Here is a 25,160-nt window from a genome sequence, read left to right on the forward strand (position 1 = left end):
CATGGCAGCAAGTGGGGATAAGCAGTCAAACCAGCAGGGCTTCCTGCGGGATTAATGTGGGTGTGAGAGGAAGAGGAGTCAAGGATGAGTCCAAGAGTTTGGACTGAAGTTACTGGAAGGATGAGACGGGGACATCTGAGGGGGTAGAGATTTAGCCATGCTGAGCTGGGGATGCCTGAGACGTGCACTGGAGAGGACTGGCAGCTCTTTGGATGGACTGGAGATAAAAATTTGGGAGGGTTTTTAAAGCCTCAAGGCTGGATGACACCACCAAGGAGTGAGAAAAGAAGACCACAGAGGGCCGGTATGGAGCCTTGGAGTACGCCGGTGTCAAGAGGTGGGGATGGGAGCTGAGAAAGAACAGCCAAAGAGGGAGCAGCAGACAGCTGGAGAACCACGTGGTGTCCCAGCGAAGAGGGGTCTCAGTGAGGACGGTGCAGCAGAGTCACCTCCTGGAGAGGGTGAGCAGGGAGGAGAGTCCATTGTGCAGCACAGAGGTCATTGGTGACCCTGAAAAGCACAGCTTGGGTAGAGCAAGGGACAGGGTGGAAGCTTGATTGGTGTGGGTTTAAGAGAGAAGGGAAAAGAGATTTAGACAAATCAACCCCGGGTAAAGTGTGGACCTTGACTAGGTCCTAATTCAAATGAAGCAACTGTGAAAAGACATGTTTAAGGCCATCAGGGAAATTTGAACGCAGATATTGGAAGTTACTTTAGTTAGCTATAATAATGATGCTGTGATATCTTTTCAAAGTTCTTACCTGTTTAGAGGTATATTCTGGGTGAAATGGTATTATTTCTGGGGTACACTTTACAATACTCCAGCAAAAAAGATGGGGGTAGAAGACTGGAAAAAATGTATGTTTGAAATTTCTATAAAAGGAAGTTTAGAAGGTGACAGAATGGGAGGGGCTGCAGAAAGTGAGTGTAGAAAACTCTTCGGTGAATTTTGCTGGAAAGAAGAGGAAAGAAATGGGGTGGTTCCTGGAGGGGGGAGAGGGTTCCAGACAGAAGAGTGTTCTTGAAGGTGGGAGCAACGGTGGCATGTTTGTCTCAGCCAACTGCGGGGACTGGCCGTCCACAGGAAAGGCCCTACGCTGGACGCTTCAGGGAGACTAAGGAACACGGCCTCACTGCCTGGAGGAAAGTAATAATAATTTAATGAAAGCTAATTTTTTTTTTTTTTTTTTTTTTTCCTTTTTGCGGTATGCGGGCCTCTCACTGCTGTGGCCTCCCCCGTTGCGGAGCACAGGCTCCGGACGCGCAGGCCCAGCGGCCATGGCTCACGGGCCCAGCCGCTCCGCGGCACATGGGATCCTCCCAGACCGGGGCACGAACCCGTATCCCCTGCATCGGCAGGCGGACTCTCAACCACTGCGCCACCAGGGAGGCCCGAAAGCTAATTTTTTATCTTGCACTCACTGTGGGCTGGGCATTGTGTTAAGTGCCTTACAAACTTTATCTCAATGTATGTCTCAAGAACTTTTTTTTGTTAATTTTTATTGGAGTATAGTTGCTTTACAATATTGTGTTTCTGCTGTACAGCAAAGTGAATCAGTTCTACGTGTACATATATCCCCTCTTTTTTGGATTTCCTTCTTGTTTAGGTCACCACAGAGCACTGAGTGGAATTCCCTGTGCTCTACAGTAGGTTCTCATTAGTTATCTGTTTTATACATAGTATCAATAGATATATGTCAACCCCAATCTCCCAGTTCATCCCACCCTGCCCCTTTCCCCCTTGGTATCCATGTGTTTGTTCTCTGTGTCTGTGTCTCTATTTCTGCTTTGTAAATGAGATCGTCTATACCAATTTTTCAGATTCCACATACATGCGTTAATATACGATATTTGTTTTTCTCTTTCTGACTTACTTCACTCTGTAGGACACTCTGTCTCAATAACTTATGCGGTTGGGGGGTGAGGCACAAGAGGGTCAGGAACTGCCGCCGCCCCCCACCTCGTTCAAGCAACCACCGTGAGGCAGCGTCCAGATTCAAACCCAGGGGTGTGATTCTGGGGTCATTGCTCTCAGCCTCTCTCCTCCTGCAGACGATTGCAGGAACAATTGCAGGAACATGCGTCCAAATGGCCTCCGCCCTGGAGCCTGTCATTCAGGAGGAGGTTAAGGGAAGGAGGGAAGCCACATCTACTCTAAAGGAAGCTCTCAGGATTCCGACGCAGCTCCCCACTCAAGGACCATCAGAATAGATCAGCCTGAATCGGCTCGCTGGGGGCTGGGAAAAAAAATGAAAATATGTTGAGCTGATGAGCTGAGCTGTACGGGAGAAAGGAATGTGGAGAGAGGGAAGCTGAGCATATTACTGTTATTTAGGGATGAAGATTTTATTTAGGCTCCTCAAGGGCCGGAGTCCTATCTGTACATCCATTTAACAAGTAGTTATTGAGCACCTACTGCATGTCAGGCTCTGCTGTACGTGCTGGGGATTCACAGCGAACAAGTCAGACAAAGACTCGGCCATCTTGGAGCTCACATTCAAGAGGAGAAGACAGACGTTAAACCAGAAAAGTGACCCAGGGATATATACACTCATAAGGACTCTAAGGAAGAATAAGGGGGTGACTGGGAGGAGGGAGCTTGATAGGCAAGACCTCACTTAGGCGGTGACATCTGAGCAGAGAAATAAAGTGAAGGACAGAGTCATGGGAAGACCTGAGGGAAAAACATTCTGTGCAAATGTCCTGGGGCTGGAAGAAACACATGTTCAAAGAATAGGAGGGAAAGGTGGAGAGAGAGAGAGAGGGTCCTCCAGAGGGGTTTGTGGGGTGGAAGTTGTTTGGGTGGCGGTTTTGAGCAGGGAGCAATGTGATCCACCCCTGCAGGAAAGTCAGGGGGCTCAAGGGGCAGAAAAGGGAGAGCAGCTTGCAGAGAGAGCCCCGCAGTGCAACCCACAACCATTTGATCTTCACTCATTTATTCTTTCTTTCAACATCCACGTACTAATTTCTGCTGTGCACTAGGCATTTATGTATGTCTTCTAATCTCATTTTCTCCATACAATCCTAATGGAAAGGTATTATCCCCATTTCACAGATGTGATAAGTGAGGCAAGTGGGAGGCTATCAAACCAAAAAGCTTCTGCACAGCATGGAAACCATCAACAAAATGAAAAGGCAACATTCCGAATGGGAGAAAATATTTGCAAATCCTATACTGATAAGAGGTTAATATTCAAAATATGTAAAGAACTCATACAACCCAATAGCAAAAAATAAACAATCTGATTAAAAACTGGGCAGAAGGGACTTCCCTGGTGGTCCAGTGGTAAAGAATTCGCCTTCCAATGCAGGGGATGCGGGTTTGACCCCTGGTCGGGGAACTAAGATCCCACATGCTGCGGGGCAACTAAGCCCGCCTGACACAACTACTGAGCTCTTGTGCCTCAACTAGAGAGGCTGCATACCGCAAACTACAGAGCCCATGTACTCTGGAACACGCGTGCCACAACTAGAGAGAAGCCCGCATGCTGCGACGAAGAGCCCATGCGCCACAACGATAAAACGATCCCGTGTGCCTCAACGAAGGTCCAGGGTGCCACAACTAAGACCCAACGCATCAAAAGAAAAAAAATAAAATAAAAGGGCAGAAGACCTGAATAGACATTTTTCCAAAGAAGACAAACAGACTGACCGATAGACACATGAGAAGATGCTCAACATCACTGATCATCAGGGAAATGAAAATCAAAACCACAATGAGATGCCACCTCACACCTGTTAAAATGGTCTTCATCAAAAGGACAAGAAATAAGTGCTGGTGAGGATGTGGAGAAAAGGGAACCCTCTTGCAGTGTTGGTGGGAAGGTAAATTGGTGCAGCCACTATGGAGAACAGTATGGAGGTTCCTCAGAAAATTAAAGATACAGCTACCATATGATTGAGTAATTCCACTTTAGAGTATTTATCCAAAGGAAGCGAAAGCAGGATCTGGAAGAGTTATCTGCCCTCCCATGTTCATTGCCCCACTATTTACAATAGCCAAGTTATGGAAACGACCTAAATGTCCATCAATGGGTGAATGGATAAAGATGTGAGATATATGTATTCCACATAGTGGAATATTATTCAGCCATGAGAAAGAAGGAAATCCTGCCTTTTGTGACAACATGGACAGACTTGAGGGCATTATGCTAACAAAATAAGCCAGACAGAGAAAGACAAATGCTGCATGGTATTACTTGTATGTGACTCTTAAAAAGAAAAAAAAGTCAAACTCATAGAAACAGAATGTAGAAAAGTGGTTGCCAGGGGCTGGGGGTGGGATGGGAGAAATAGTGACAGGCTGGTGAAAGGGTACAAACTTTCAGCTGTGAGATGAATAAGGTCTGAGAAGCTGATGTAAGGCATAGTTGATAACGTTGTGTTGCATCACTGAAAAAAAAAAAAGAATGCACTAGACCCAAGCAGACTCTGCCCTCAGCCCAGCAAACATTGAACAGGTAATCAGTGGCCAGTCCGGTGCATGGGATAGGGATGCGGACACCCAAGATGTGGAGTTTGCCGTTTGATTGGGAAATAGAGCATCTCGTTCAAGAATGGAGCGACCGGGGCTTCCCTGGTGGTGCAGTGGTTGAGAATCTGCCTGCTAATGCAGGGGACACGGGTTCGAGCCCTGGTCTGGGAGGATCCCACATGCCGCGGAGCAACTAGGCCCGTGAGCCACGACTACTGAGCCTGCGCGTCTGGAGCCTGTGCTCCGCAACAAGAGGCCGCGATAGTGAGAGGCCCGCGCACCATGATGAAGAGTGGCCCCCGCTTGCCACAACTAGAGAAAGCCCTCGCACAGAAACGAAGACGCAACACAGCAAAAATAAATTAATTAATTAATAAAAACTCCTACCCCCAACATCTTCTTTAAAAAAAAAAAGAAAGAAAAGAATGGAGTGACCTCTAGTTACTACGACCGTGGGCTGTGAGCTGAACATTTTCTCGTTTAGCTAATTCTAAAGGCACTCAGGCTTCCTGTTCGGTCCGCCCCATGCCCCAGCCTCTGCCTTACCTGTGAAATGGGGGGCAGCATCTCTGCCTCTCCAGTCCGTTGTGTTGTGTGTGTGGCCGGGGGTTCCTGGCAGGCAGTGTGGACATGATGCCTAGACAGACAGGCAGGCCGTTGAACGTCTGCTGTCTTCTGGGCTCCATGGGCGACTCTGAATGAGGAGGAGAGACGGTTTTCCTGTTGGGGATGGGATGCCTCGATGCCCTCTTCAGGAAATGTGAAAAGGAGATGGGGTTGCTGTTTGCAGTTTGAATTGGGTGGAAAATTTGCAAAACCCGCACATAAGTGAGTCCAAGACGCTTCCTCTCTCTCCGCAGAGGCCCCTCGCATGTGCCATGTGAGTAAGGGCCGTGAGAGTGTCCACCTGGCAGGGGTACTGGGTGTGGAAGACCTGTAGTCATTCCACTGAAATCAGATTCAGAGACTGGTCTCTCCCTGAAGCGGCTTACAGTCTAGTGAGGAGGGAAATGCCCACAGTCCACAGGTGAGAGCTGTTATGAACCAGCCCAAGACCTGGTGTCTGAAAACCACCCCGGGTCAGAAAGCAGCAACAGCATCTGTCTGCGCAGAAATCTCTTGCCGAGTCGGCTTTTCTGTGCGTGGCAGTGGTTGGCCGGGCCTGACTGCCCTGGAAAGCTCACTTTCAGGGTGCTCACGAGCACTGCCTGGCCGGCTGCGATTGGCGTCGGCCCCGTTCCTCTCCATGGATTCCTCCCTGCAGGGTCCCTCCGATCACCATGAAAACCACCGGGCAGACCACTTCCCTGGAAGCCAGGGGCTGGGGTGTTTCAAGAAGGAAGGTTGGGGCTTCCCTGGTGGCGCAGTGGTTGAGAGTCCGCCTGCCGATGCAGGGGACACAGGTTTGCGCCCCGGTCCGGGAAGATCCCACATGCCGCGGAGTGGCTGGACCCGTGAGCCATGGCCGCTGAGCCTGCGCATCCGGAGCCTGTGCTCCGCAAGGGGAGGGGCCACAGCGGTGAGAGGCCCGCGTACTGCAAAAAAAAATAAAATAAAATAAGGAAGGTTGGGCTGGGAAAAGTTGAGTCAATGAGGAACGGAGAAGATCCCGCTGGATTGGCAACCGGATCGCTGGGGGACTCCCTGGGGAAAGCTCTGTTAGGGCTCCTGGGAGGAGGTGCGTCCCAGCAGGTTGGCAGGAAATCAAGGTGAAAGGAAGCACCTGCAAGCAGACAGCTCTTCCTGGGAGGCAGCTGTAGGGAAACATAGTGTTTCTAGGATGAGAGATTTGATGAGCAAAAGCCTGTGCCAATGACAGCACAGAAGACCAGCGGGGGAGGAGAGGGCCGGAAGATGGGGCTTGGAGAGGAGGGAGCACCCCTCTCCTGAGATGGAAGCGAGAGAGGCAAGGGTGGCCGAAGGGGGACATTAATAACAGCTGACACAGGGACCTCCCTGGCGGTCCAGTGGATAAGACTCCACGCTCCCAATGCAGGGGGCCTGGGTTCGATCGCTGGTCAGGGAACTAGATCCCGCATGCATGCCACAACTAAGAGTCTGTATGCCACAGCTAAAAAGGATCCTGCATGCCGCAACTAAGACCCGGCACAACCAAAATAAATAAATATTTTTAAAAAAGGAAAAAACAACAGCTGACACTTATTATTAAGCACTTACTGTGTGCCAAGTTCTATTGTAAGTGCCTTAACTCATTTCACCCTCAAAACGCTTTAGAGAAGTTCTATTGTTAACCCCATTTATAGATGAGGAAACCAAGGCAAGGCTGTACCAAGGAGTTAGGCAGGATGACGCAAGGAGTCTTGCTCCAGGCAGTGAGAAAAGGAGGGCTGGGGTGGGCCGCCGCTGGGAGGGCGGCCAGCAGCTCCTCTCCAAGCCCACTGCAATCGATCGGAGAGATGGAGCAGCCTTAGTAATCGCAGGAGGAGGGCTTTTGCTTAGAAGAATACTTTCCCAGTTGTTGCTTTTTTTAATACATTTATTTATTTTGGCTGCATTGGGTCTTCGTTGCTGCACGTGGGCTTTCTCTAGTTGCCGTGAGCGGGGTCTACTTTGTTGTGGTGCGCGGGCTTCTCATCGCGGTGGCTTCTGTTGTTGCGAAGCCTGGGCTCTAGGCGCATGGGCTTCAGTAGTTGTGGCTCGCGGGCTCAGTAGTTGTGGCTCGTGGGCTTACTTGCTCCACGGCATGTGGGATCTTCCCGGACCAGGGCTCAAACCCGTGTCCCATTGGCAGGGGGATTCTTAACCACTGCGCCACCAGGGAAGTCCCTCCCAGTTGTTTTTTTAAAACAAGGAAACTTATTCCCCCAGCCCCCAAATCAAACCCAATGGGCGTCTCTAACACATAATCAGACCAAATCAGAGCTGCACTGGTTGAAGTGGAAGGTCCATGCCCTGCCTTCTCCACTTGCCTCCTCACCTCAGGGGGGGGCCCTGGGGCAGCCAGGGGGGGGCCCCCAAGGTTTCTCAGAGCACAGGAGAGAAGCACAGCGTTTCCGCAAGACCAGACTTGTTCATATGAACGTTCAGAGCCAGCAGCATGTTTTCAGGGGAAACCTCTCTGAAAAGGAGAGGCAGGCGGCTCTTTTCCCAGACTCTGTAACCCCTATTCCTTGGTGGTGGGGATGTGCACTAGATGACCTTTAAAGCTCCCCCAAAGGAGACTGAGCAGAGAAGGAAGGAGAAGCAAAGCCTGGTGAGACGGAGGCCCATCCGAGCTTTCAGCCTTCGTCAGGCTCGGGGCAGAACACTGGAGCCCGCAGACCTACCAGACCAGGGTGACATTTCTGTAGCTTTTTGCCCCTGGCTGCTGGGACATCCATCACTTGCCTTATTAAGACCTTTCCAAAGCTTTCTGAGGAGGACTGTGCAGTTGCCGATGGCACCAAGGAGCAAAGGAAGTCCACCCCTTCCTCCTCGGGCCCCGGGGCCTGCAGGGTGGGGGGAGGGGGAGGAGGGGGAGGGGGGAGGGGTGATGGGCCTGGTAGGTCTCTGATGGCAGCAGAGCTGGGGCTGCGGAGTCCCTCGTTGGCTCAGACTGATCCCAGTAATAGTCATTATAAAATTGTGCATCTGTGCAGGGCTTATTAGGTTTCTCCCAAGGCAGTTTCACATTCAAAGTCTTACTAAATCCCCATAACTCAGTGAGATAAACAGGACAGGGATAAGAGCCTTGTTTACAGCGACTTGACCTTCCCCAGGGCCAGCCGCGTGGAGAGGGGGCTGGGTCTCCAACGCCAGCTCCACACTGTTGCTATGGCCCTTCCTGGAACCCTCAGCCCCAGGCCCGGGGCCAGCATTTCCCCAGCTCTCCTGCCCCACCCCCAACTTTCTCATTGTCCTGCTTGCGCCATCTTGTCTCTGAAAATCCAAGCTAGCAGTTGAAGGGAAGGAAAGGAAAAAGTTGGTGTTTTTTCCTGCTGCTTGGAGGGGGGTTAATAATTAGGTGATCGGGGGCATTGGGAGAAGGGAAGTTAGAAATTATTCTCAAGACTCTTGATGAAGTATCAAGAAGTGAGAAGGGGGAGAAAATATTGTGCTCTTACAAAAATCAGCCATATTGGGCTTCCCTGGTGGCGCAGTGGTTGAGAGTCCGCCTGCCGATGCAGGGGACGCGGGTTCGTGCCCCGGTCCAGGAAGATCCCACGTGCCGCAGAGCGGCTGGGCCCGTGAGCCATGGCCACTGAGCCTGCGCGTCCGGAGCCTGTGCTCCGCAATGGGAGAGGCCACAACAGTGAGAGGCCCACGTAACGCAAAAAAAAAGTATACAGTCAAGGTCATTGTGCAGAAGGAGGGGAGGAAACCTGAGCCCAGGTGACAAACCGGGAAAGGAGCCGAGGGGCAGGCCAAAGGCGCCACCAAGGAGAGTCCATGGGACTTAGGAGGATTTGCAACCTCTTGAATCAGTAGCAAAATCTTACTACAAATCTCATCTTTTATTGCTGTCTAGTGAGCTGTTCTATACCCTCTGTATTGTTTTTCCTGAAATACACTTCACCCACTGCATCACCGCATGCCTCATCACTTCCTCTCAACTACTCAGCTGTGTTGACGGCCGAGCAGTGGAATCCTGAGTCTCAAACTAAATAGACACGTGGGAAATTGTAGGTGCACAGCCTCCCGTGGCTCGGAGCCTGGCCTGGCTACAGCCTCGTTAGCTCCTGGCAGCTCTCGGTGTTTCTTCTCCCTGCAGCCAGCTGGCCTCTGAGGTCTCTGCCCTTCCCCAGGCAGCACCACCACTCTCTTCTCCGCTTCCTGGCTCTTTCAGAGTAAGAAACGGGGTCCTCTTCCAGATGAACCCCAGCTTCTCCTCTTCCTTCAGGCCCACGCTGACTCCTTGGAAGAGCCTTACCCCCCATCTTGCTTGGGTGATGCCCTGAAATGCCCCGATGGCCCGCTCCTCTCATCCCCTGAGAACTCCATGCTCCTTCCCAGCCCAGCGTGGCAGCAAGACCAGGGATAAGCCACACACTGAAACCCTCATTCTGGGTCCGGACTGCCCCACTCTAGGGTCAGCACAACCACCCACAATCCAGCCACCCCATCAGCACTCATCAACTCGGGGCACCTGGGATCGTTAAAGCCAGGGAGGACCGAGTTCTGCTTAAAGTCAGGGGCCCTGGGGTTACGTACCCGAGAAATAAGCTTTCAGCCTGGATACCATACGCCTCCCTCCTTTGATTCCAAGAGCCCAGGACTGAGAATGGGTTGTGTTCTTTTTTTCAGAGGGGCCCCCTTCCATTGCCAACTTGCTGTGGCTGCTCAGTTCCAGATCTCCGAGGGCCACGGCCTTGGGCTGCGAACTGCACAGACCGCGAGGTGAATGATGCAGCATGGCAGCTCCGGGAAGGCCCCTCCCGGGCTCCTGCTCTGGGCCGGGTTGGGGACTGTAGGATTCCAAGGTCTGGCTCACGTTCCTGGCTCACCTTGAAGGGTGCCCCTCACCCCAAAGCGCAGCGGTTGCGCTCAGGCCTGTGAGCACAGGCTTTCCTCCTTTCTTTACTTCCCCAGCAGCAAGGGGAAACAGGCCTGCCTACAGGTCCTCCACCTAAATGCCCAGCGTCTTCGGTATTCGCTCCACCTGCTGAGCCTCAGTTTCCACCACAATGAAATGGGGATGCAGGGATGTTGCAGGTTGCCATCTTCCCTGTCGATGAATTAGGTACCAAGGGCAGAGGTCTGAGAAGCCGGTTCTGAGAGCAGCAGGTTCTTGCTACGTGGAGGGGACGTTTTCTGCCTCTCGGTGCTCACAAAATGCAGCACTGGCTGACTTCAGGTGTGCAGAGAGCACCCTTCGTGGAAGAAAAATTCTTCCTTTCTTTCTGTCATTTGAGCTGATGAAATTAAAGCCTGGGTCAGAAAAGTGAATGAATAAAACGTTCGCTCGTACGACCCTTACCTTTATGATGTGCTTGTACATTCACTGTTGTATCTGCTCCCCTGAAAGCCCTGCCAAGTGAAGGATTCACTATTATCCTACTGGTGAGAAAACGGAGGCTTCGGGAGATAAAGGACTTGACGAACCTACACAGGGGTTGTGGTCCGCTTGTGGAGGGCTGATGAGGCCAGCACAGATCCCAGCACCTTATCGGGGCTGGGCTGGGGGCAAGGCCTCAGGCCAGCTGTCCTGGGCTCTGCGGACAGGCCTCCTGCCTCGCATCTGGACAGGCTGTGATGGATGGTGGCAGTTAGTTATCACGTCTCAGTTTTCTCTGGTCTGTGGCAGTTTCTGTCTCTTTGTGGATTTCAAGACCGTGACAGTTTTGAGGAGGACTGGTCAGATATTTTGTAGAATGTCCTCGATTTGGGTTTGTCTGACGCTCTCCCACGTTTGGAATGGGTTATAGGTTTGGGGGAAGGATACCACAGAGGTGACGTGTGCCTTCCCCTCACTGCTCCACTTTTTCCTTCCAATTTTATCTCTAACGGGAATGGATTCTTGGGGTTCCTCTGTGTGGGTTCTCCTCTGAGGTGGAGGGAAGGGAGGTCTGGGGCTGACTTAAGCTAAGACCTGCCCAGATCAGGCACTTGGACGGTGACCTTGGGCAGGGCAGGGGGCCAGGGTGGTCAGAGGTGGGTAGCATGAAATTAATCCCAGAAGGAGGCACCGAGGGGGGTGTCTATTGGGAAGCCCCTGGCCCAGGCTGAGAAGGCCCATGGGCAGGAGGTGGATAGAGAGGAAACAGGGGAGGGGCTGAAGGCAAACTCCTTCTCCCAGCTGGACTGTCCTGAGGGACCCCATCAGTAGGAACCCCAAAAGAGACTGCGACCCCCAATACACTGCCAGCCCGAGCCTGAGGTGTGGAAGGACTTGGAGACATCCAGGCTTATGTCTCCCATTGCACGTGCCAACGCAGCCGCGTCTGGCGACCTGGGAGGACCACGTGGAACCTGCCTCAATGCTGCTCAGGGGAGCGGCTCCCAGCCCTGGGAGGTTGATCAGAACAGAGCCCTTTCGGGTCTGACTTTCTCTGACTTCATGCTGGTGACTGCTTGCCAAAGGGGAGAAGGCAGGAGGTCAAGATAGCTTTATCCAAAAGTAATTTCAGGGGAGTTCCCTGGCGGTCCAGTGGTTAGGACTCCACGTTCTCACTGCCAGGGCCCGGGTTCCATCCCTGGTCGGGGAACTAAGATTCCACGAGTCGCACAGCACAGCCAAAAAAACCAAACCAAAACAACAAGAACAAAAATAATTTCCGTGTTAAGTCTCAAGGTGGCTCAAGACAGGTATTAGAATCCCAGCCTCGCAGCAACGGAAGGACCTTGGAAATTGTGTAGTCGAACGGCTCTCAATTCTGGCTGCCCTTAGAAAAATCACCCGGGAGCTTATAAAATGTCCTGCTTCCCCTGACCCAGGCCAGCCCAAGTGAATCCGTAATTTAAAAAATCTCCTGGAGAGATTAGTAAGCAGCTGGGGCTGGGAATCACTCCTGTGGTTCATTAGTAAATAAGCTGAAACCCAGAAAAGGTGAACCAGGTATCACAACCCGAGCCACCTGTAGCGATGGCCCCAGAACCCGGATCTCCACCTTCCGGTCGGCTTCTTCACCCACATCAGACAAATCTCTCATCGAGCCGGCAACTCTAAGGCCTCTATGAGTGCTTTGCATCTCTGCATATGATTAGCTTAAAACTGTTCACTGCGTGCAATTCTGCGCATCTTGGATGAATAGACCTAGTTCCGCCTCGCTGGTCGGACCTCAGTGGGGGAAAGGGTTACAGAGGGCTAACCGTGATAATGACAAAAGATACAGTCAAATAAATGTTACGTCACATGCAGGAGCCTGCTGCAGGGATCGGGGCGCAGAAGTAGAAGAGGTCAGGGGGCTGCAAACAGGAGGCAGTGTTTGCACTGACTCAGTGCTGCGCGTCCTCCCCTGGGTAGTGTTTGGGACCTTGGTGTTACCCAGGGGCAAGGTGTTGGGGCAGGAGCGCCTTGGGGTCAGAGGGCGCTGACCTTCTTCCTCTGCTCTGCCCTCAGGAATGAGACCGTGCTGCACCAGTTCTGCTGCCCAGCCGCCGACGCCGAGCAGAAGCCCACCTGCTCCGACCTGGCCTCCCAAAGGTGGGAATAATTGCCGGACGGTCCTCCCTTCCCCACCCCCACTGTCCTTCCCCCTCCAAGCAGAGCGCACACCGGGGCCCTACTTGGCCTCTTCCTCCCGAGTCTCTTGGGTTTCTTGTCTGGTTTTACCTCCTCCCTCGTATTTCCATCTCTCCGTCCTTCCTCTGGACCCCAGATGAGCCGTTCCCGATTTTTAGGTCACGATACCCTGCTGGCCAAATCCCAAACCTATGCTCCTTCCCACTAAGCAACCTGTAAAAAATTCACCTTTTTAAACGTCAGGGGAAATTAGCTTGATTCTATCTATACGTCTCACGTGGTGGGTTGTCTGGCACCCGAAGGTGCCCCATCAGTAATAGTACCCATCCTGCCTCTCATATCCAAGATTTGCATTTTTCTCTCTAATCTTTCTCCTTCCACAAAGGAGCCAAGGTAACTTTGAGTTGAAGGTTTGTCATACTCCGCTGGGTTTGCCGGCCACCTGGGAAGGGAGGGGGCCCACTGAGAAGTCGGGTCTGGAGTCCCGTCCCAGGCTCTCCCCCCTGCCCCGTTCTGCGTCGTTCGCCCAGCCTCTCCCTTCCCCGCAGGCTCTCTCCATCGCTTTCCTGCTTCCCCTCCCCTCCATCGTCCACCCGCTCTGACCCTCCCCCTCTCCTCCTCCCCGGCATCAGCGTCCTCTCCCCCGTCTCGACCTGGAGCCGCCCCCCTCTGTCCTGCTCACACTTTGTCCACACGTTTTCCATCTCAGTTCAGTGCATTTCTCTTTTCTTTCCTTGTTCTTTACCTCCCTGAGTCAGGATACTCGGAGTCCTGCCTGAAACGCACCCCACCTGCAGTCTCCTCTTGTTGGAATGAACTTGGGCAAGTCCCTCGATTCCCCTGGACCCCACTTTCCCCATCTGTACGATGGAGGGGCTAGTCTATGCAGGGAGCAGCATGACTTCCCATCTCACCGAGGCTTCTGGGCTGCTCAGAGCCTGGATGGGCTTTAGGACCCGTCTCACGGGAGGGCAGCAGAAGGTCCAGAGCCGCGAGCACCCTGGCCCGGACGTGCTGCACTGAGGGCCACGTCCAGGTTTAAGCCTCAGCGATTCCATGATCCCTCCAATCCTTGGGAAGTAACTGGGCAGACATCAGAGATGGTAGCCGGTGGGCTTGGGGATGGAAAACCTCCCCCGAAAGGTGTTACTGCTTGTTTTCCCTCAAAGGGAGTCCGAGCGGGTTGGGAGACGCAGGACTCTGGGGAGGGAATGGTGGGAGTGGAGCCAAAATAAGGGGCCCCCCCTGGGGATCTAGGACCGCAGGAGGCATGACCACATTGGTGGACAGAAGGCAAGGGGAGGGCCACTGCTGTGCAGATGCCCAGAGGTCTCGGGGCCGAACTCTGTGCCCAGGACCTAAGGAGAGTGAGGCCACTTGGATCTCGAGGGGCTCCCCATCCAGGGGCATGTGATGCCCCCAAGTTGAAAATGGCCCTCCTGGAAACGGGAAGGAAGAAGAGAAACGGGAGAAAGAGACGGTGGGAGAGGAAAGGAAAGAGGGCAGAGAGTGATGGGGAGCAAGGGGTGGGAGGGCCTTGCCCCGTCCCCTGAGCGGTCACTCTCAGACACAGGAGAGGCTTCCTCCTAGAAATGTACTCCTCGGCAGGGAGGAGAAGAGAGGAGCTGTCTGCTCTATCTCCTGCCCAGCAGGCCACCTCAGTCCCGTCCACCTCCATTGCTGCCACCCAAGCACCGGCATCAGGTGAGGGTGGATAATAGGGCGCCCCCAAGAGGCTCGCGCCTGGCAGGCGCTGGGGACGGAAATCCTCCCTTGGGTCCCCCACGCCCCTTCCTCTCTCTCCCGCTCACCCTTCCCTCTTTTTCTCCAACTGCCTGGCCTCCTACCCCGAAGCCCTGAGTCCTGGTCGGAGGCGGTGGGAGGACCTGGTACTGGAGACAGGGGCGGGGCGGGGCACTGCCCGTTCATGGGGGCCGGGGGCCAGGGGCTAGGGGAGCAGGCTTCTTATGCATCTATTATCAGTTTCCCATGGGGGGGCGGCGATGCTGGGAGGGAGGGTGGGAGGTGGGAGATTCTCTTGGTCCCCGAGGGCCTGTGACACTGCCCACTGCCGCCCTCCGTCTACGCAGTCCAGACTCTCAGTCGCTGTCTGCTTCTGTTCCCAGTTATCCCAAGTTGTCCCATCTGTCTGGCTTGGAGTGTGTTTCTGTCTGTCTGTCTGTTTGTCTGTCTGATATCAGCGTCTCAGCTTCTCTGGGAGGAGCCCCCTGGGTGCCTTCGGACGTCCAATAGTCTGCGTGTCAGTCAGTCTGTCTGTTCTTGGCTTCCTGGGGGGATTCCACCCCCAGATAAGCTTTCTCCCTTCAGACTCCCAACATCCCTGCTCCCAACCTGATCCGTGACCTTCCCAGCCCCTCCCTTCCCTTTGACCAGGCGTCCCGCCCCCAGAGAGCATACCCAGTCCCTCCCCCCACCCCGCCCCTGAGTCACTCTAAGGAGGTGCGAGGTCAGAGGCCTGTGTGCTGTGAGCACATGGTGGCGTGGCGGGTCGCCAGGCCCTCAGGGCCACGCTGGGGAGACCCTGGGCTGGGATCTGAGACAAACCAGCCCCTCCCACTGCTCAGCCTGGGCTCCCACCGGCTCAGCAGGGCCGAGATGGCCTCCTCTGGGGTTTCCAGGGATAAGCCAGGTGGTCTCTACAGGGGGCCCAGTAAGGACTGCACGCCATCAGTCAGAGCTCAGGGTCGGGGTCTCTGGTGTGTGAGCGCAGGGCTGGCCACCTCCCTCCTCTGCACCTGGCCAACAGTGACCCAGGTCAGCAGAGCCTGAGGTGCCATGCCCTCCCTGTCCCCACCCAAGCTGTGGGGCTGAGCGGGAGTCCCCTTGCTGAGCCGATGGCCTCGTCCCCGGCGGGTGGCGGCCCATCACCCCTAGCGCCTCTGTTCAGATGCACAAAGACCAGCTGCTGCAGCCTGAGGGAAACCCTCGGCCTGGGGAGACCTGGGGGTCCAGGAGAGACCCTTGCCCCTCCCAAAGCCCCAGTCCTGGCGGGGGGTGTGTGGGGGGAGGGGCTAGGACGGCCTTCCCCAGCTACCCAAAGGGCAGCCCTGGGGGATGGGGTCAGGAGAAACTCTGTCTTGGGACACGGAGCCTTGGGGAGAGCTAGGGATGGGCAGTGACAGGGCCAAGGGACGGGGTGCAGCGGCGTGGTTATCGGGTTGGCAAGGTCTCTACCACCCGTGCATTGCCCCGGGCACACAACCCATGCTTCCCAGGTGACAGGCCCTCGGGTGAGAGCAGCCTCCAGGGACCACGAGTGGAGTGCATGCCTCCCGCCTCCCCCCCGCTGCCACTAATGACAGGGCTTTATTCCGGGCCACTGACCAGGCCAGTAATCACAGCCCTGCTTTCCATCCACGGGCTCTCCTCCCTGTGGGGGTCTCAGTGTCGTCGGGAACAATAACCCTGGAGCTGGCCGCTGCGTCCTGCATCTAGAGAAATAGTGGCGCATTTGCCTCCGTGGGTGGCGGTGGGGCCTGAGCGGAGGAAGACCGGCTTCTGTGAGAGTAAGGACAGGAGGTGGCGGGGGACGAGGGGTCAGGAGGGGGGCCACTGGGCAGGAAACAGAACCACCCCCAGCCCTGGGGAGGGGGAGGGTCTGGGGGGCACACTGCGCGTTGGGTCCTTCCGCTAGGATGAAAGAGGCACTAATATTATGGAACCTGCCGGGGCGTGGCACTAAGCACTCAGTACTTTATCTCGCTTCATTCCGTGTGACAGCGCTATGGCCATTTGCAGATAAGGACTGGAGGGTGGAGAGAAGTTTGGGGTCTTGACAGAGGGACCCCTGCCAACTAGTTTTGGAGCCGGAAGGTCAGCCCAGGCCAAACTCCGACCGGCAGCCGCTTTCCACGGAGCTGCCGCTAGGATTTTCTTTAGGAGCACAGGAGGAATCCTTCCAGCCGTTCCATTTGACCCTAAATAACATCTATTTTCTCTGATTATAAGTTATACTGCTAGTTGTTGGAAATGTGGTAAATGCAGAAGTATAAAGAAGAAAATAAAAATGGAAGGCAGTCATGTAGAATGAACTACTGTTAATATATTAGTGTGCAACCTGCCAGGGTTTATTTTTCTAGGCTGGGTTTTACATTGTTCCCCCAGGAAAGAAAAAACGATTTTGTAGCCTGCCCTTCTGACGCAGGGCACTGCAGCCAAGGAGAGCCTGCCACCCTGACCAGTCCCTCCTGGTGCCCCTGCCCCCATCACCTGCCAACCAGCCAGGCCGGGGGGCCCTGCTTGGGATCCCTGAGGAGGGGACACCCAGCCAGGAGCGGTGTTGCAGGGAGAGCCCTGCGTCAGCAACCACCACATCTTGTCTCTCCCCAGCGGCCGGAGGCCTGATCAATGGACCAGCCAGAGTTTACTCAGGGATCACAGAGCAATTAAATTCTCAAATCGATACAGTTTAGGCTTCAAACAGCTGGGCTTGGGGGCCACTGAGTCCTTTGCTGGCTGCATTAGTCGCATCCAGGCTCCAAGCCTGCTGGGAACCCTGCCCCACCCCCCGTGGAAGTGGGGAGGGTCATTCTGGGGCTGCCGAACTGCATGCTCTTCCCCAGAGAAGCACAGAAAGGCCTCAGCTTCCCTCGTGGCCCTGGGTGGAGGCAGGACATGGGTGGAAGCGGGCCCACCCGGCCTGCCCGGCCCCCAGTCTCTGGGGTCCTTGCATCTTCACGTCAGGAGGGCCACAGGCAGCAGAAAGGCCAGCGGGGAGCTGTCTGGTCTCCTCGGAGACCGGAGATTCGTTTCCAGAGGTCTTTGCAGGGGTTGGGGTCCTGCACCCTGAGCCAGGGCTGTGAAGACCCCCAGGGTGCGCTGCCCTGGAGTGGAGCCCAGGAGGGAGCCCTGGGGGTTGAGGACCACCGTCCATGGTGGGCGCGGCAACCTGCCTTCAGTGCAGAGCAGCGGGCGTGGGGAGGGGCTGCTCCTCCTTCTTTGGGCCTTGTGAGCAGATGTGCTCCCTATCCTCTGAGGGTCCCCATGTCGTCACAGCAGAGTCCAGCCCGGCTGGCTCCATACCAGAGGGTGACCTCCTCGGAGGTGGCAGAGGAATTTGGCCCTGGAGCTAGGGAAGTCTGTCCCCTGTCACTTTACCCTTCTGTGCTCTTTGCCCCACCTGTGTCTTCCCTGCCAGACCCTGGAGACACAAAAGGCAAAACAGATGCTGTCTGGGTGGGGACATCCTCCTATCTCAACGGGCAGCAGGAAAGCTCTGTCCTGAGCTGCTGTCTGCCGTTCTGCTCTGTGGGACGTGGGACTCGTGTCTGGAACAATCTCCTGTGTGCCTTCCTCCCAGGCCTGGCCATCCTCTGAGATGGTCTCTCCCAGGACTTAGGTGGTCACCAGAGGTACTCAGGAAACGCACCTGCCCAGGGGGCGGTGCCTGGGCCACCATGTGAGCCAGGCCAGGCTGGGCCCGCGTCCAGACAGCCCGCTTCCCGTCAGCAGCGTGTTTGGAGCAGGTTAGAGAATCCCTCCTCTCTTGGTGTTTCTGTTATGTGTCCCTGCACCCACAAAAGGGAAGGAGAATGCTAGCTGTCATGTGCTGAGCGCTTGCTGTGTGCAATAGATAGGGGCATTATTTAATTCTCACTGAAAACTCATAAAATGTTGTTATTCCATGTTACACACAAGGAAGCTGAGGCTCAGAGGTGATGAATGACTTGTCCACGGGCCGTAAACCTGGAAAATGGCACAGCTGGGACTTGAACCGGGTCTGTTACCGCTTCTATCACTGGAGACAAAAGAAGGGAGGGGTTCGCTGGCGCAGGAAGTGAAGTGTGGCCGCCACCCTGCACAGACCCTCCCGGAGAACCTGGCTCGTGGTCCAGGGACCGAGAAGTCGGGCCTTTCCCTGCCAACCCCCTCCCAGCAGGAGACTCAGGCAGCCTTAGGTAAACACATCAGCACAACCAGACTGAACAGAAAAATGACCAAGAGAATATTTTTAGAGGAGAAAAGCTCTAGGCTTTATTATTTAAAGAAATAAACATGGGAGCTCCCTGGCGGTTTAGTGGTTAGGATTCTGGGCTCTCACTGCTGTGGCCCGGGTTCAGTCCCTGGTCGGGGAACTGAGATCCCACAAGCTGCGTGGCATGGCCAAAAAAAAAAAAAAAAAAAAAAGAGAGAGAGAGAGAAATAAACATAACTAAGATAATACTTCCAGAATAACAAAATGAAAGCTATCACAAGGATTAGCATTTATTAATGCAGAGTTTCGTCCAGTTTGGGGGGAAACAAATTCTTGTTCCATTTGCTGAAAACTTCTTGTTTGAATCTTTTGGATATTCTTTTTTCATTCCCAGGAAGTGTGGCCTCTCTTTGCAGGCCTAGAGCTTCTTCTAACCTCACTGTTTCCTGTGCTGTCTTGTTTTCTCCTCTGAAAGGTCATCTTTACCTGTTCATTTATCTTGTAACTGATAACACAACTATGAAAATGACATAATTCCAATAAGCATTTCTGGTGGATGACAGAAAGAGTTTTTTTTTTTTTTTTGCATTCACTTTATTTTTTTATTTTTTTGCTTTATAACAAATTTAATCAGTTATACATATACATATGTTTCCATATCCCCTCCCTTTTGCGTCTCCCTCCCACCCTCCCTATCCCACCCCTCCAGGCGGTCACAAAGCACCGAGCTGATCTCCCTTTGCTCTGCGGCTGCTTCCCACTATCTATCTACCTCACGTTTGGTAGTGTATATATGTCCATGCCGCTCTTTCACTTTGTCACAGCTTCCCCTTCCCCCTCCCCATATCCTCAAGTCCATTCTCTAGTAGGTCTGTGTCTTTATTCCTGTCTTACCCCTATGTTCTTCACAGAAAGAGTTTTAAATGCGTTTCCTCAGACCCCAAATGAGGAAATAGTCTATAACAGGAGGGACTGCATGAGATCAGGCATTCTTCAAGAATTTACTGCCTTTGAGAGGCATTGGAATGGTTTAAGAAAAGAGATCTTTAAAGATTACTTTGTGACGATTAAAAAACAAAACAAAACAGAAAAGACAGCTGTTGGTGAAGGAAGACGTGTTTTTCTGTCTGGAGCCAGGAGAAGTGTGGCAGAGCACGGAGAAGGGGTCCGCGGACTTGGGACTACAGGCCGTCAAGGCGGCAGAGAACCAGGAAGACTTGGCCCTTTACTGCCCGGACAGGAGACCCAGGAGAGGGAGTGCTTCACCCCAGGTCTCCCATTGGTGATGTTGGTGTCATGCAGAACAGGGTGGGCTCAGGCCACCTGACAGCGCTGGTGCTCCCCCACTGCTCTAGGCCTCAGTGTCCTCAGCTAGCACATGCGTGGTGACCAGTCTAATCCCCCCAGAATGATTCTATAGGAAGGCAAGGAGCTGCCTTGGCCGGATGAGGCATCCACATCTGGCCAAGGGAACAGGAGCGTTTGCAAAACAGGATAAAGCAAAGTGGTGTGGCCTGAACAGGAGCACCTGGGCGGAGGCTCGTGGGGAGGAAGCAATGGAACCTGAGTCAGAGGAGGGCTGGGAGGATGGCTGGCCACGGGGTTTCTTTCTCCATTTCACTTACTGTGAAAACACAAAAGGCAGTTTTAAAGGAGACCAGCCTCACCTCACAAGCATGACCCCACAGCCCTCGCATGACCGCCTGTCTCGTTTCCATCCCCGTCGCCTCCCCAGGGTGCTGCCTGGGAGCTGGGTTGGGCCCCCGGGAACGAGGGAGCGTTCGGTGGCAAGCCAGCCTCAGCCTCAGCTAACTGTATGCAGCGTCTGCCAGGTGACAGGCTCCTTCCCGCCCTCCACTCCACCGATCCTCCCCACCGACCTTCAAAGTCACGAGGGCAAGAATCCCTGTGTCCAGTTTTCAGCCGAGGAAATGCTCAGGGAGGGGCAGCAACTGGCTCAGGTTCTGGAGGTGAAGACAGAGCCCGTACAGACAGAGGAGCGGCGGGGCGCCTCTTTCTTGTCACTGTTTGACGGGTCAGGCCTGGGGCCCCCTCCTCCCCACCCCCGTGCAGGCTGGTGGGAACTGGTGTGGGCACTGGGCTCTAAGTCTAGGCTGCAGTCTTGCAGGTTTGGAGAATCAATTAGGCATCCCTGTGGTTCTTGGATTCCAGGGGGACTGACTCACCAGAAACAAATTCATGAGAGACTGATGTATCACATTAGTATGCATTTACTAATTCGTAACAAGAAACAATTCTGGTAAACAGGAGACTCTTAATTACTGACCAATGAAGAACTCTACAATACAAGGGAATACAAAGAATTCCCTTTCTTCTCTGAGGGCGGAGAGATGAGCACCAGATTCTGGTGGGATTCCCTTCTAGGTCGGAAAGGAGCAGGGTGAGGAGGTGGGATAGGAGGGCCTGGGCTGGAAGGTGAGCCCAGGAAGCCTTCAAGGAAGCACGAGGATGCGGAGCAGCTGAGAGCACAGACAGAGTAACTCAAATCCAGGTTCAAGTCCTGGCTTGGCCACTTACAAACTCTGTGACCTTGGGGCAATTACTGAAGCTTTCGAATCCGCGATTTTCTTATCTGTCCAATGGGGACAACAGTAGCACTCAGCTCTTAGGGTGGTTGGGAGGATTCAACAACATGACGTGTGCAAAGGTGTCTGGTATATAGTAGGCACTCAATAAATGCTCGTTGTTTTAAAGCTGGACTTTTCAAGAGCAGAGAGGGAGACATCAGTTAAGATCCAGGAGTCTCAGGAGAAGGGTTCTAGAAACTCAGGTGTGACTGAGAAATACTTAGAGTGGGCCGACTCCTTCAGGGGATGGAGTCCCAGCAGGAGCCCCTAGTATGGCAATCAGGAGGGGACCCACTACCCTGCATCTTGCTCAGGGTCGTTGAGCTGTGCCCTTCAGGGAGAGGGTCCAGTCCCTCCTTTGGACAGCAGGCGATGGGCATGGGGGAGGGGGCCACTTTCAGATGTTTCTACTCAAGCCTAGCCCGTGACACACAGAGTTGGCTGGAGAGAGAACGAGAGAGAAGCAGGGTGGGGTGTGGGGGGGTGACTCAAGAACTGAGGGACCAATTTGGGGAAGAGATCAAAGAAGCTAAGAGCCCCGATGGATGACAATCAAGCAGGGCCAACAGGCCGGAGAGGAGATTTTCTAGACGTCAGGGCAGGGGAGGAAATTATTTAACCCAGCACTGGGCTGTCACGGTGCGGCTAGGATGCGATTAAGGGCAGAGACATTTTATCAGGAACATCTTCTCGCCAGCCGGCAGTTTGGCTTCCTCTTAAGAGGAGGAGACAGTTTAGCCCCCGCAGGGAAAGGTTTATGGCCTGGCACTGACCCCTGCCCTGCCTGGAAGGGGGTGGCTCCCCATGCTGGGAGCTCTGGAGCTTCTGATGGTTGCTACTTATATAGGGCTTAGAGCATCTCACATACATTACTACTGCGATCCTTTCCTAGAGAGGAAAGTAAGGCCCAAGTAGGTTAGGAGAATTGCCCAAGGCCACACGCAGGTGCATGGCAGAGCCCGGCCGCGTGGCGCCGGGTCTGCGTTTGTAACTTCTACCGTGCTGTGCTGAACTGTGAGTTGGCCGACACCGCCTCGTGTGCTCCCTCCTCTCAGGGGCCCCAAAGGCACTCACACCCTTGACCTGGTTGCCAGCGGCTCACAGGCTGATGCTTCTCCCGAGTCCACCTCTGCCAGCCTCACCTGGCATTTCCATGGGCTATTTCTGCATGGCTCCGGACGGTCCCCATGGTGCCTTTGGAAATCGTTACCCATCCGGCCACACGGGGCCAGAAGCAGGGCTCCTGAGGGAGCAAGCCCATTTTCTCACTCGAAAGCCCTCCTTGTGCAGTAACGGGCACAGCCCGGCTGCGTCAGAGCCCTGCCATCTTTCCAGTCCGGCCTGGAGCTGGGGGCTGGGGACCGTCCCCTGAGAGGGCCTCCTGCCCCTCCCTGGGCTCTGCTAGACCGTGAGAGCTCCCGAGCCGCCCCCGCCAGCACGAGGAGCACTTGGCAGTGCCCCTGCCCAGCAGCCAATGCTGCTTATGCAACATGACAAGGAGGAGATTCGCCCCTAAGGAGAAGCTGGGGATGATAAACACAAATCCAGGGCAGGCATTCCTCCGAGGAGAGATGGAGGAACCCACGGATATGGACGGGCTGTTTCTTGAGCTGGGTGCAAGCGAAGATTTTTCTCCGAACCTCGCATACACGTTATTCGTATTTGCATGTATCAGATAGTTCATAATAAAAGGAAAACATGGACTAAAAGCCAGAGTTCACTAGGCTGTAACTATTCAGTGCAGCTGTGAGGTGACCGTGGGGTGTGTCAGGGACAGATTACAGGCCATACTTCTGCAGCTTCAGCCTCAGGGTGGGTGAGATGGGAATGTGGACAGACACGGGAGGTAAGAAAGCCCGAGGTGTATTCAGGGGCTCAGAGGGGCACGCGCTTGGGAGCTGTGTGTGGTGTGACAGGCAGCGACCGGGGCGGGCGTCCTTAGAGCCTGATTTTCCTTCCAGATCCACGTCTACTGGGAGGAAATCAAATGCTCAAAAATATTAGGCTTCCAGGGGCAATAAGATGGCGTTAGTCCGTGCAGCCCAGCTTGTGAGTCTGTGAAGGAGGCGTCCTGAGGAAGCTTCTAGGTGAGGCCTCCCTGGTGCTGGCATCCCGAGGAATGGGCTATGCAGGGGCCGTTTCCACGTTGGACTCTGGGGTCCCACCGTGACTGGGCCTGGGTCTGGGGAGGGCACAGGCCCGGAAGAGGACTGTGACGCCTTCAACAAGAAACCCCCCTCCAGACAAAGTAACCCAGCCAGCACCTTCTGGAGCAGCTGTGTAATCAAAGCCTGGAGTCTCCAAGGAGCCCACGGGAGAGACAATAACTCATTCTCTCGGGGCCTTGGGATGTGTCACAGCCAATGAAGGCAGGGCGGCCTCTGCAAGTGGACAGCAGGGAAGACACAGCCGCCCTCCTCCAGGGCATTCTATTGTGAACTCTGGCTTCCAGCTTGGATGACGCGGGGTCAGGGAGGCGGGGAGTATTCTGTTGTGCCCCTGCGTGTGGTGTGAACAGGAAGGTGCACGGCGGCCAGCATTTCCTAGCCTGTGCTTGGAATCAGCAGCGAGTGAATTTGTTTCTTACGCTGGCCCTCTGTTCACTGCAACCTCTCCCCAGTACCATCTGGGACACCCAAGGACACTTGACTCCCCTTGCTTGGCCTTTATCCTGACCACCTGAGATCACTTTATCGATTCAGGAGAGGGAGAGACAGGAGTTTTAGTAAAGGCTGAAAAATCTTGAGATGTGAGGCTTTTTGTTAGCCTTTGTCTGGAAAATGCCTAGTTTCTTTGTCCCAGAAGAGCTTTAAGAAAGGCTGGCAGAGACCGAGATAATCTAGTGCAATTGGTCAGGCCCTCTGGGGGAATCTTCTAGCCCAAGGAATCCTCCAGCCTTCAAAACACTCCTGGCTGGGTCTCTGGTAATTGCTGCTCTGGCCTTTGCAGGGAGGGGAAAGCAGCCCTCCCTCCCCGCCCATCATCCCCACCAACCAGCCACAGGGGCTGGGCCTGCAGGACCCTCCTCATGCCTTTCTCTGCCTTCGTGCCAGGACCTGGGTGCCCCCTCCCCTGAAGTCTTCCCCTCCCCAGGCCTAGTACCCCCCTCCCTGGCCCTCACAGGCTCTGCAGTAGCTCCTGTCCCCTCAGCTCCTGGCACTGGGCAGGGTCTGTCTGGGAGCCCGGGGAGGACACCACTGCCGGGACCAGCCCCCTGGCAGGGGCTGCACAGCTGCCCTCCCTTCTCCCTCATCCTTCTTAGGGACGTATTTTCCACGGTGGCCAGCACACCAGCCTAGGAGGTCACTTCGTCTTCATCACTCTCTTGGAAAGGAGATATTCACACACCCATTTTGCAAGTGAGAAAACTGAGGTGCAGAAAAGTTAAGTGTTTCGCTCGAAATCACCTGACTAGTGAGTCATAGGACCAGGGGCTCCCTCCACTCAAGCTCTCTTACTGGTGAGGGAGGATCCGTCGGTATTCAGGGGAACAGTGACTGGTGTCTGAAAGCCCTGTGGTGTGTGGAACCCTCATGTTTCCTCTGTATGACCAGAGCTGCCGGCAGCGCTTGGTGCAGCCCTCAGCATATGGACAAAATCCATGATCATCCCTCCAGAAGAGCGTTTTCAGCCCCATCCGCGGAGTCTGTAAAGCCTCTGAAAGTGGAGGTAAAGCTTGGCGTGTATGAAATCACGTGCATTTTCTGGTAAGAGAGTCCAGAGTCTTTATCAAAGACATCCGGAGCCCAGAAAGGCTTTGCAGGTCTGGGGGCAGGGAGACCAGGGTAATCCTGGCTGACAAGGAAAAGGAAGGAAAAAGAAAAGCTGGGTCTCCATCGCTGACTGGTGCCTCTGGGAAGGAGATTCTGAGTTCAGGGTGCTGGATGCTTACTAGAGGATGCTGGGGACCAACACCCATAGCAGGGAGGGCAGGAACACGGCATGGGGCAGAGAGAGAGTCAACCCGTGTTGCAGGTCCACCAGAAGCCTCGGCTAATCCCACGGGAGCTCTGGAGGGAGAGTGACCTATCCAACCCATGT

At 54.3% G+C, this 25,160-nt stretch overlaps 1 protein-coding gene across 1 annotated transcript in view; it reads left to right on the plus strand.

The window, feature by feature from the left end:
* The window catches only part of IQSEC3 (IQ motif and Sec7 domain ArfGEF 3), a gene marked incomplete at both ends in the record, with an annotated part of 89,732 nt that overhangs the window by 14,089 nt on the left and 50,483 nt on the right, over positions 1–25,160 (plus strand). The window contains one exon of the mRNA XM_082636254.1: positions 12,474–12,557. Within this exon, the coding sequence (XP_082492380.1) occupies positions 12,474–12,557 (84 nt within the window). The remainder of the gene's footprint in view (positions 1–12,473; positions 12,558–25,160) is intronic.

This window comes from Mesoplodon mirus (assembly GCF_964341445.2).
Source record: "Mesoplodon mirus genome assembly, chromosome: 11".
NCBI lineage: Eukaryota > Metazoa > Chordata > Mammalia > Artiodactyla > Ziphiidae > Mesoplodon > Mesoplodon mirus.